The 11,903-nt window shown below is 56.0% G+C and overlaps 1 protein-coding gene across 2 annotated transcripts in view; it reads right to left on the bottom strand.

Moving 5' to 3' along the window:
• Nucleotides 1-3,772: 3,772 nt before the first annotated feature.
• The window catches only part of NKD1 (NKD inhibitor of WNT signaling pathway 1), an 83,401-nt gene continuing 75,270 nt past the window's right edge, over nt 3,773-11,903 (bottom strand). For both annotated transcript variants that reach the window (XM_058709572.1, XM_058709573.1), the window contains 4 exons: nt 10,133-10,280; nt 9,512-9,596; nt 8,002-8,129; nt 3,773-7,267 (listed from right to left, as the gene is read on the bottom strand). In XM_058709572.1, the coding sequence (XP_058565555.1) occupies nt 6,678-7,267; nt 8,002-8,129; nt 9,512-9,596; nt 10,133-10,280 (951 nt within the window). In that variant the 3' untranslated portion in view covers nt 3,773-6,677. The remainder of the gene's footprint in view (nt 7,268-8,001; nt 8,130-9,511; nt 9,597-10,132; nt 10,281-11,903) is intronic.

Below are 11,903 nucleotides of genomic sequence, written 5' to 3'. Positions count from 1 at the left end.
CCCCTCTGTGCATACCTCTCCCGTCCAGACTTGGGGGATCAGGAAGGGTCCAAAGGGCCAGCGCGCACGTGGCCCCCAGTGTAGACCCGAGTCGGGGCGGGGCGGGGCACCATAAGCTTGCCGGTAACCAAGCCTGGGTCTATAGTACTGCAAAGACCGTCAGCCGGCGGTTGCACCACGCCTCTATTCCCCAAGGCTGGCTTTGACCAAGGACACGAGTGCCTCCCCCAGGGAGCAAGGGCCCCCAAACAAAGTGGGAGGATTGAGAAAAGGCCACTTGCGTCTCTGTATACAAAGAGCCAAGAGAGGAAGGAGAACGTGTGGTCCACACGCCAGGGGGCTCTGTGGACCCATCCTGGTTGAAAGATACACCTGGGAATCTCACTACATCTGGCTGCTTTGGGTGCCTGTGGTTTAACCGAGGGAGGGGCGGTGGGTTATCGAGGGCCCAGGCGGCTGGGCAGCTGGGAAAAGAACTCGGTCTGCATCCAGAGGGCCGTGACTGAATTATCCGGTTTTGTCCTCTGGTGCCGTCATGGCCACCTGCTCCAACATCATGAGGCTTTCTGGAGGCTCTTCAGGGTAAAGGCGTCTGGGGAGCTGTCTCTGCCTCATTTACACCTTAGCGCACAAAGTCCTTAAGGTAGGCCCACCACGGTTCCACCCCGCTTGTGCCAAGGCACAGGCCGCTGGGCTTCTCACACTGTGGCCTGTGGGCCCACCTGTAACACCACTCCCCGGGGTAGGAGCTTGTTAACAGCACCGATGATGTCTGCCACCCCCGACCCACATAATCTCACTCTCCAGGGGTATCTGCGTTTAACATGCTCCCTGGGAGATTCTTATGACCCCTGACGTTAGGTATTTCCTTCGAAGGGGCCTTCTGAGGTCATCTGGGGAAAATGCAAGGCTCAGAGCCCTCGCCCTGGCTGCGCCGGAAGTCACCTGAGAGCTCCAAACACCTTGATGCCTGGCCACACCCCCGTCCGGGCGAATCAGCACCATCAGAGGTGGGCCCAGGAAGTGGCATTTTTAAAAAATCTCCCCGGGTGATTCTGAAGCACTCGGGGTGAGACTTACAGGTTGCGAACATTCGACCCTGCCTTCCCCACCCCCACCCCAGCAAGCTGGGCTATGCCAGAGTCACGTCTGGAGCATCTCAGGTCAAGATAGAGATCCTCTTGTTTCCACCAGGCTCACGGGCTGAATGCGCCAGGATTCCTCCCCTTTGTGGGGAGAAGGTGGAGGGAAAGGAAGCCTGCGGGACGGTCAGTGGGAGATGGAAAATCTAGGCCAGGCTCTGTGTGTCATTTCCTCCGCAGGGTCACCCTCTTCTTCTTCTTCTTCTTTTTTTTTTTTTTTTTTAAGTTTATCCATCTGTTTTTGAGAGAGAGCTTGTGCACGTGTAGGGGAAGGGCCGAGAGAGCTAAGAATCCCAAGCAGGCTCTGCACTGTCAGCCCGGAGCCCAATGCAAGGCTCGAACCCATGGACCATGAGACCAGGACCTGAGCGCAACCCGCCCCCCACAGTCGCTAGAGAATGGGTCTCACACTCATCTGCCTTCTCATGCTAAAGGAAGAAAGATGCTGAGCATAGAAAGCCTTTTGCAGAGACATACAATAATCAGTAAAATCATTCAAGGCCACAAGCCCCTGAGAAGAGGGGTCGGGTTCGGAGGTCTGCTGGTTTGGGAGAAGAGGACAAGACCAAAAACCAGATCAGAGCCCCCCACAAGGGTGTAATGACACTTTAATGATAGGGGAAGGGTGCCCTCCCCGCAGCTTTCCGGAGCACTTGACTGTGGGTGCCACCGGTACTGACTCTGCAAAACACAGCCATGTGCGCACGAGAAGGGGTGGAGCCAGGCTGTGCCCACGGGACTTGGGGGGCAAAAGCGGGGCTGCGAAGGTGGAGGTTGAGGCTGGGGCTGGACGGGACAAGGGCAAGGCTGCTGTGGGGGTCTTTTGGAGTGTGCCTCCCCCAGGTACTTCTGCTGGTTGAAGCCCCGCCTTCGATGAGGAGGTGAAGGCGAGGGGGGCTGGTGGGGGGGGGGGGTCACAGTCTGTTTACGCGGAGCACATCTCAGGGGTCCCCTTTCATTCCCGCGAGTGTTGACGGGCCTCACAGAAGCTGGGGTCATTAGTGGCGGCGGCTGACAGGAACCGTACTTGAGGTGCAGGCAGCCTGGCCCTCCTCCTGCCGCCTCCAAGGCTGCCTTCCCTCCGGCTCTGTAATGATTTGACATCTAAACGCTGAGAACAACGAGGGGGAAGCAAAAGAAACCGCTCCCGGCTGTTTCCTTTGCCAAAAAGTGTAATTGGCACGGCTGGGCGGGAAATGCACAAGCCCCCCCCCCCCAGGCTCCCCGACCCCCCCGCCCCGTGCTCCCCAGGAGATGAGAGGGGGGCCCCGGCAGCTGCGAGCCTCACCCCGGCTGTCTGCCCGACACACCAGACTGTCCTCAGGGCCCAGGGACAGGCGAGCAGAAACGCGGCATCCTAGCCACTGGCCAGTGCTTGTGCGCACGCGTGCAAGAGTCCTGCGCAAAGAGTCCCCCCGCAAAGCCGAGTCCTGTTCCCCACCCTCCCCAACTTCTCCAGGCGCCAGGGGAGCTCAGAGCTCAGGGTCCTGGGGAAGCAGCAACAGCTCCTCTGCAAAGGATGTCAGGAGATTTGCAAACAAGACAAAACTCACCCACACCAGCCTGCAGGAACACGTGCTCAGAGCCTCACCAAGAAGTGCGGTTGACCCCTTGTAGTTTCCCAGTTGTTTTTCCCTCCCTCCTTTCTCCCTTCCTCCCTCCCTCCTCTTTCTCTATCTTCTTCCTCCACTTCTAATTATTTGGTACACCTTCTCTCAGAAGTCATTTATAATCCACCCACATCGAAATCACACATGCTCCCGAACTCGGCACTTCTGTGTTGGTCCTGTGGCTCTTGCTTCTGCTGGCGGGCACCGGGTCGAGCTGGGCACAAGGACCCTGAGTGCCGGGATGAGAGATCCACAGGCATGGTAGGGGGGATGGGACAAGTCCGTGTCAGGGCCTCTGAGAACAGAAGGCTGAGCAGCTGTCAGAGCGAAGGGGTCCGAGCTCTATAAACGCTGGGGGGAAGCTCTCCAAATACATTAGGTCACAGAGAAAAGTGCCTGAGTATGAATACTATGTTACTCCTTGGGTAAAAATAAAAGAGTGGGGGCGGGAAGGGGATTAAGCAGCAATGGCAGTGTTTTCTTTCTTAAAAATAGATCTGAAATAAATATTGTAATCTGTCAGCATTTGTAAGATCTGGGTGGTAAGTTTGCAGTTACTGTTACACAGTTTTCTGTTTCAAATCTTGTTTGAAATATTGAATAAAATAACAAAACGGGGCAGGGGAGAGAGGAATGGGAGGAACACAGAGGATTCTTAGGGCCGTGAAAATACTCTGTATGACATTAGAATGATGGATATGTGATTACACATTTGTCCGAATGCACAGAATGTCCAACACCAAAGAGTGACCCCCCCCCACCCCCGCAAGGCAAACTATGGACTTTGGGGTCATTACAGTGTGTCCCCGTAGGTCCATCCTTGGTAAAAAAAAAAAAAAAATGTTACCCTTCTGGTGACAGATGTAGATTATGGGGGAGGCCGTGCATGCATGAGGTAAGCAGTATATGGGAAATCTCTGAACCTTCCCGTCAATTTTGTTGTAAGCCTCAAAGTCCTCCGAAACAAGTAAAGTCTTTTCAAAAAATAAAAATAAAAATAACAAAACTTAAGTGGAGAGATATCTTCTATAAATGCATTTATTCTTGTAAATAATGGCAGCTAACATTTTCATAGTGCTCCCATGGGCCGGGCATATGTTAACTCACTGAATTCTCCCAACAACCCTGTGGGGTAGGTCTCTTATAATCCCCCTGTATAAAGAGGAAACTGAGGCTTGAGAAGTACGGTGTACGACTTAGAACACAACGCTAAGGAAGTCAGAACTTGAACCCAGGCAGCCTGGCCCCAACGTCTATGCTCTCAACCACCAGGCTTCACTCAACAGCCCGGGAAGGTAGAGTCGGGGATGCTGGAGGGAAGTGTACTTTTTACCGAACAGCATTTTGAACTATTCGAATCTTTAACATGTGCACCTGTCACGATTTTTCAAAATGGTATTTTAAATAAATCCCAGTCACTAAGAAATAACAGAATCCTGACAGGCGTGGGGCTCAGAGAGATGGAGTGGGACGTCTTCTCAGAGTCTGAGGAAATGCTCTAAAGCCACTGCAGAGATAGTCCCTGTGTGGACACAATTCCTGCTTCTTTTCCATGTTGCAGCAGTTCTGGTCCTGGGGCCCCGTCAGCGTCTGCCTGCTTAGCACCCTTACTCTCCTTCCTTCTGGCACAGACCCCGCACCCTTGCTGCAGGTTGGACATGTGACCCCAGGTGGGCCACGGGGACCGGCCCAGGAATCGGTTCCGGCTCTAAGCCCGGCCAATCAGCAGCCTGCCCTGGGCTTCCCGAGGCAGAAGATGCTTTTCCACGTGGTAATGGGGCTCAGAGGGCCAGCAGCCCCCTCCCGGTGACCGAGTGGTAGAAGTATGAACTCAGAGAGGGAGGGGTTCATTCAAACCCTGGCTCCTCTCCTCTCCAAGCCAGCTGCTTCCCTGCCTTCCCTGCTTTGGTTACATTCCCACTGAGTTGGATGCTAATAGAAACCCACAACTCAAAACAAGGGAAGCCCTGACCCAGTGGTTAAGCGCTCCAGTGGTTAAAGGGATCATGGGGGGGGTGGGGGGGGAAGGGGAGACTAGAATCCCAGCTCTGCCACCTGCTGTGTGATCTCAAGCAAGTTAGTTAACCTCTCTGAGCCTGATGTGCTCCCCGAGCTCACTATCAAAACCAACTCCTTACCAGCCACATTAAACCAAAACCAGAGGCTCTGGAAGAGGGGGTGCCAGCTGGCAACCAAGCAGCAGAAAGGCAGGCAGCTGGCCACTCCTTTTTTGTGTCCCTTCACTCACTGTCTGCCTTGAAAGAATGTCCATGTGACCCTCAGTAACAGCTCTCTGGCCCCACGGCTCCCAGCGGCTTCAGTCAATGGGATCTCGATAGGATGCAGGGCAGGAAGGAGTGAAGCCAGGATATCCATCATATTTCTCTGTAGGGTCCCCACAGGCTGGCTGCATCCCAGAGTGAGGGTCCCTCACGGCTCCTTCAGGGGGCCCCCCCAGCCCCACCCCTCTGCTGCTGAGGATGATACCCCCCCCCCCCCCGCTCCACTGCAGGGGCAGGAGCCGCCCCACACATTGCTAGCCCCCGATCCTGCACTCTTTCCGGAGGCTCTGCCCACACTTCATAAATATTCCCTCAAATTACCCAGCATGAGTGTGTGTCATCTGTTTTTCATGGGACCCCGACTAGTTGCCAGTGGTCCTTTTCCTAGTCTCTCCGGGCCCTCATCAGATAAAATCCTGCTCTGTGGAGGACACTACTCCAGGGTCCCAGCTCTGGCCACTGTCCTGATTTCCCTCCAAGCTTCTAGACTCCAGCAAGCCTCTCCCAATCTGCCAGACCCCAAACCCCCAAAAAGGACCCGCCAATGAGAAGCAAGTGACCATTCGCATCTGATGGAGAGTGGTCCGAACAGGAGGCACACAGGGTCACATCTGGGCTCAGGAAATGTCTAGAGAAGCAAGCCACTGATCTCTGCACACCAGAACAGGTACCTGAGAGTGTATATTTATCGAAAGATACATAGAAATGGACAGATGGCACCTGGCTGTAGATACAGGAGCTCCGATAGAGAACCGTGTAGGAACGTGTGTATTTGCCAGCGGCAGAACACGAGGTCTCTACATCTTCGGCCACAACCAACAACACACAAGCGCCTGATCTTGGAAAACCACAGTTGTTTCTGTGGTTGGGTTCCCTCTCCAGAGGTTTCCAAAATGAGAAGGCTGGTTTTGGGGGCAGTCTTTAAATATGTGTGTGTATCTTTCTAAAGAAGAGAGAAAAGCGGAAGGGAGGACCAGAAGCGTATTTTCCTGTTGTGCATGGCAGAGAAGAGGGGACCGGTTCTGGGCAAGGATGTGATCCCACTGGAAAGGCGTGAAAGAGAACGCCAGAAAGGACATCTAGGGTTCCTAGGCTGGGACGTAAAAAACCACGACAGCCAGGAAGGTCACGCGTCTGCAGTCCGCTGAAATCCCTTGTAGCACGTTACAATCAGTTAAGGGCAAAATAAAATCAGAATGATACTAAGAGGTAGCAGCTGTTTATCTTCTCGGAGATTTCGAGGGTCTCTGGAAGCGGGCCAGGTAAGGGCATTCTCCTGGAAGAGACTGGGGTAGGGCACCGTTCTGGCCGGGGGCTCCCCCAGAGCTGGGACGGGCGTGGGCCAGCCTGCGTGGAAACCGCAGCTCGGGAGCCCGTGCGAGCCTCCGCCGCTGGCCAGGCCAATTCCAAACCCAGAGTCATTTCTCGGGTAAAGTTATGCAGTCCTCACAACATATAAATAAAAGTTTAGTTCTGTGTTTCCATAGATCTTCTACATGGAGGCTAGCTGCATATTAGTGGAGTAACAATAATTATTAATAACAATAATCATCATCATAACAATAATTAATAGAATAATAATGCCTGGGGGGGCGGGGGAGGGGGTCCTTCATATGGCAGGGCGGGGCTTCCTGGGGAGGGGTCTATGTCTGGTAAAAGTGGTGGTAATGGTGGTGGTGTTCGTGGTGGTGGTGATGTTCGTGTCTCTGCACCGCCTGGCCGGCCGGGCTCTCGTACACCACCACGGCGGGCAGGTCCCTCACGCGGTCCCGCCCCACGACACTGCCGCCCACGGCCAGTGGCACCTGCGGCCCCCGGCACCCCTGCTGGCTCTCCTTGGCTCGGTGCTTGTGCTTCTTGTGCCCGAGGGGTGCCAGAGTGGGGAGGAGGGCCGGGCTGGCGGCCAGCTGGGCGGCCGGGGACACCGCGGGGGCGGCGGGGCCCAGAGGGGGCTTGCTTCTTGCCCCTCTGGCCACGTGGCCCGCACCCACGCTCTTGCCCTGGGCCTTGGGGGACCTCACAAAGTGCTTGCTCCCATCCTGGGTGCCCCGGAGCCGCTGCTGGACCTCCGAGACCTTGGCGAATGGGGCGTCAAGGAAGTGGAAGGAGCCCGGCTCCGCGCCTTGGGGCTTTCGGTGTGGGACGTGGATGGCTTCTGGCTCATGGGAGCGAGACCGAGTGGGGTTGGAGGTGCGGGGGGGCAGCTCTGACTTCTGGGCCACTGACGGGGAGCCTAGGAACCAATTTAACAGATATTTCATGAGCACCTACTGTGTGCGGGAGCCGCACTGTGCCCCCAAAACCACGCCCACGCCCAGTGCTCCCGGAACGCTACCTTCTGACGGTTCCTCCCGCCACCACCCCCGCCCCCCCCAGCCCCGACTGCTCCTCGCTGCCTTGGAGGAACCTCTCTGGAACAGAACTTTGCCATCTGCTAAATGGGAAGAACTGCTTCTTCGTCGGGTCCTTAAAAAGAATTCATTCCCCTTCCAGGAGACGGAGGAGAAAGACAGAGACCCTGCTACGTGTCCGAGGTCATGGGAACACGAAGGAAATTCAGGCATCTTCCTTCACTTACAGAGGTGACTGACACAGGAATTACACGTGGGAGGAAGGGGAGAAGGGGTGGGGGCGTGAAATGAAGTGGGCTGCCTCTTCATTTATTTCAACAAGGCGTCAACACATGTCAACGGCTGAGGAAGACAGAGCAGTATGTTGCTAATCGGACAGGGCAAAGGGCCTGGGGTAGGGGCACAGAACTACTGTGTTCATTGCACTGTAGGCCCCAAGATGCTCTTTGATTTTGTTCAGCTTTGTGCACGTGTTAGTCTTTTAAGTGTTTTTAATGTCATCTCCTCCCAGAGGACTCTGTAACCCGTCCAATCAAAGCTGTACCTGCCCCCAGCCCAGGGGCATGATGAATGCCCCCCACCCCACCCCACCCTGCAGGTGTAGGAGCTCCCTTACCAGGCCCAAACTGGGACGTGTAGTTCTCTATCCCGGCGAGATCTAAGTAGTGGTTTCTCCTCTCAATGTTCTCGTCCACGCAATGGTGGTCGCAACCAGACTGCTCCAGACGGCTGTCCCCCTGGAACCTATGACAAGGAAGCAAGTGAGTGGGTGGGCAGCAGCCCCGCCCCCCCCCCTACCTGGGGAGCCACCAGGAGGAATCCTTCTGAACTTTCCATTCATTTCCTTCTGGGTCTTGGGAAGGGGGTGAGGGGAAGGGAGTGGTCATCTCGGCAATCTGTGTCTCTATTTCCTTCCCTGACGGCAGAGATAAGACCTCTTCCGGCCTCCCTGGGCCTTCTGGGAGGACCAGATAGGTATCTGCTTTGAACAGATCCAAAGTAAAGGTGAGAGGTTACTGGTCAAAGCTTCAGGATGCCCCAAAGTCAGGCTTCAAACCATGTGTGCCCATTGCAGACAAGAGGCCTAACTCCTCTTAGGGCTGGAGCCCCAGAGGGTGTGGACGGAAGCTCCCAAGCCATTGCTGCAGAGGGTGGCAGGCTCTGTACCCGGCCCCAAAGCCCAGAATGGGCCTTACCAGTGTGTGTGTGTGTAAGAAAGGGGGTGGGGACAGAGGTGCCCCCAGAGGCCACATTTCTCCCACTGCAGGAGTCTGGGTTCCCTGCCTCTCCCCTCCAAGGCTCTCTGATCTGCCAGCCCCACCTCCCTCACCCTCCCCACTCCCCAGCACAGCTAGCCTGCATGCCCGGATGCCTGGATTCCCAGCCCCCTCCCCACAACAAGCCTCGGCCCCTGCTTGGACTGCCTTCTCTCTCTTCCCTCTGGGCTCGTGCTTCTCACATTCCGGCCACTTCCTTTCCATTTCACAACAGGTACAGACACCCCGCCCCTGCCTTTCTGGGCCACTGAGGCCTCCTCTCGCCTCCTATACTGCCTGCCTTTCCTCTCTTCTCTTCCCTTCCCTCCCTGCAGTTAACAAAATAACAACAGGCGGAAGAGAACTGCGGCCTTACAATTTCTTAGCCACGATTCTGAAACCCAAAAAGCCCGAAGACCAAGACTGCTCATGACCTGTCAGGCAGCCACGCTGCCCTAAACGGATGTGAAGGTAGCTGTAGCCTTTCCATCACTTCACGCGGACAGTCCCGCGGCTCTGTGCGGAAATGTCAGTGCGCTAAATCCCAAGGTGCTGCCCAGACACCACACAGAATACGTAACTACGCCGAGAACACCTTGTCTCAAACCCGGCGAATGCTGAATGCCAAAACATCTTGAGCCCAAAGCGTTTGGGACAAAGGAATGCGGACCTATATTTAGTTATTTTTAAAACCTCAGCTTGATTTGTGAGCCTGTCCTCTGAAGTCACTGCCCCCCCCCCCCACCCCGCCCCGAAGAGAACACAGTCGGGAGCCCTCCCCGCCACCGCCGCTCAGGCGGCACACAGCTGGCGCTCCATATGTGCTCAGGTGCACTGGGCTGCCCGTCCACCCTCCCGCAACCAGTGTACCTGAGCAGGGCTCGCTGCTTCTTCTCCCAGCTGCGCAGCTCCTCAGCGGGCTTGGTCTCCGCTCTGGGCCTCGTGCTCTGCAGGTCTGAGTCCCGCCCGAGAAAGAGCCGGGTGAACGGTTTGCTCTTGTGCCCGCCAGCTTCCTGGCTCTGCTGGGGTTTTCTAAGCTCCCTGGCATGCAGCCCTTGACAAGTGGCCCAGGGCAGCTCACCGTGGCTCTGTGGAAGGGGTTCGCCAAGCCAGGACCAGACAGGGGGGTCTCGCGGCTACTTGTCCCCTTACCGTCTCCCCGGCTAGACTCCCCTCCTCCCCAGGCTCCTCAGCTGACATTCAAGGCCATGCCCTGCCCAGGCTCATCACAACACAAGCCTTCACTGTAGCTGCAGCTATGCCCACGCACCCCTCCAGGGCTTTGCCTCCACAGGGCCCCCCACCTGTAATCCCTTCCCTATCCAGATCCTGGTCTTTCAAGGACCCGCTCAAATCCCGCCTGTCCACAGAGTCGCTCCCAGTGGAAACCCCCAGGACTCGCTCCCGCTCCTCCCAGGCAGGGGTGTGATCCTTCCGAGAGCTTGCAGTGGACTGGCCCCCTGTGGCCCGGGCGGCCCTCCAACCCCTCACCAGGGTGATTGAGAAGGATGCCCTTCTTGCCCTGGCTTCCATCGGGGGCCACGGTGAGTTTCACCCGCAGGGTCTTGCTCGACGTCGGGGAGTGGTTGACGGAGGAATCAACCACCTCGTAGATGGTGTGCAGCAGGCTGGTGATGTCCTGCAGGGGAGCGAAGCAGAAAGGCACCCGGGGCTTCAGTCTCAGTGTCTTGACAACCCAGGAATCAGAGGGCCAGTGAAGCCCCCCGGCTCCCCCAAGGTCAAGACGAAGGCACAAACTTGCACGTGAGAGGTTCATTTGAGAAGGGGTCCTAGGACACAGAAGCAAGGGGGCAGCAAACAGTGGATGCCCCGAACGAGCAGGTATGGCCGTGGCCAACCAGGCTCAGTCCACTTGGGCCCTCGGAAAGACTATGTGGAACCCACCTCGGCAAACTCCCGTCCCTCGGTGGTTGAGAGTTGCCCCCCCCCACCCCCACCCCAGGGATGCTCTAGCCTCTGGGCTTCCGGTCTGTCTTGCAAAGGCTGAGCCAGCTCCCGGGCACCAGAGAAAGGTCTTATGGCGGGCACTGTCCACCACAGCAGCAGGTCAACCTAGAAGCAGGTCAGCGATCTTGCTGGGAAGAAAGGCACCCACAGCACCTGCTTCAGGTGTGGTGAGCTCCTTCTGAATGCAAATGGAAAAGCAGATGTGTCCCTAAAGATGAAATACCCTGGGAGAACTTGAGCAAATCTCATCTTGTCTCTGGGCCTCAAGCTGTCCCCTCAGCCAGAACACTGGTGTCCAACCCATGCTCCGAGAAACATCTCAGACGCTTCCGACCGGCGAATGCAGGGATAAACGGGGTCTCCCTTTGTTCTGGGCATCCGCTAAGGTCGTTTGTCTGAGGTGGGGCTTCCGGCTTTACATGATGTAGGAAACCTCTGGAAGAGATGTCTGCTCTCTATAGGTCAGGCCCACAGAAGGCCAGTTATCTGCCCTGCGGCTCTTCGTAAACATAGACGGGCTCAGCCGTCGCTTCATTCCGTACCCATCAACGGTGCCTCCCACTCACCACAGCTGACTTGCCCTGTGGCCATGCGAGCTGAGTGAGGGTCACCCCGGAGGTCCAGAATCTCCTGCTAAATCTTTGGACTCTTTGATACTGGATAATTCTCATTTAGTTTTTCTCAGCTCCCCACCTCCCCACCTCCCCAGCCCCTGGCGACCACCATTCTACCCTCCGTCTCTATGACAATCCATTCCGGGTGATCGCACGGTATTTGCCTTTTTGTGACTGGCCTTGTCATTTTAGCGGAAAGTCCTGGAGGTGCGCCCACGTTGCAGCACGTGTTAGAACGTCCTTCCTTCTTAAGGCTGAATAATGCTGCATTGTGTGGATGCGTCTATCCGTTCATCTGTGGACGGACCCTTGGGTGGCTTCTGCTTTTTGGCTGTTGTGAAGAACGCTGCTGTGAACACGGTGCGCAAGGATCTCCTCGAGACCCTGCTTTTGGGTGTGTACTCACAAGGAGAATGGCCGGGTCACGTGGCGATTCTGCGCGTCGTTGTTCGAGGAGCCGCCGTGCTGTTTCCCAACTCCAAGCAGTTACATCGTCTCACGCCCCCACCGACAGCACGCGGGGTTGATCGTGCCCCTTCCTCACTGGCACTTGCTCTTTTTGGTTTGGGGTTTGTTTTCAAACTTTTTAAATGTTTTTTTTTTTTTTTTTAATGTTTATTTATTTTTTAGAGAGAGGGAGAGAGAGAAGAGAGAGAGGCAGAGGAGCCGAAGCAGGCTCC

The sequence above is a fragment of the Neofelis nebulosa genome, chromosome 17, assembly GCF_028018385.1.
Source record: "Neofelis nebulosa isolate mNeoNeb1 chromosome 17, mNeoNeb1.pri, whole genome shotgun sequence".
Lineage (NCBI taxonomy): Eukaryota > Metazoa > Chordata > Mammalia > Carnivora > Felidae > Neofelis > Neofelis nebulosa.
Note: the sequence above shows the minus strand (reverse complement) of the source record. Positions and strands in the feature narration are given on the sequence as shown.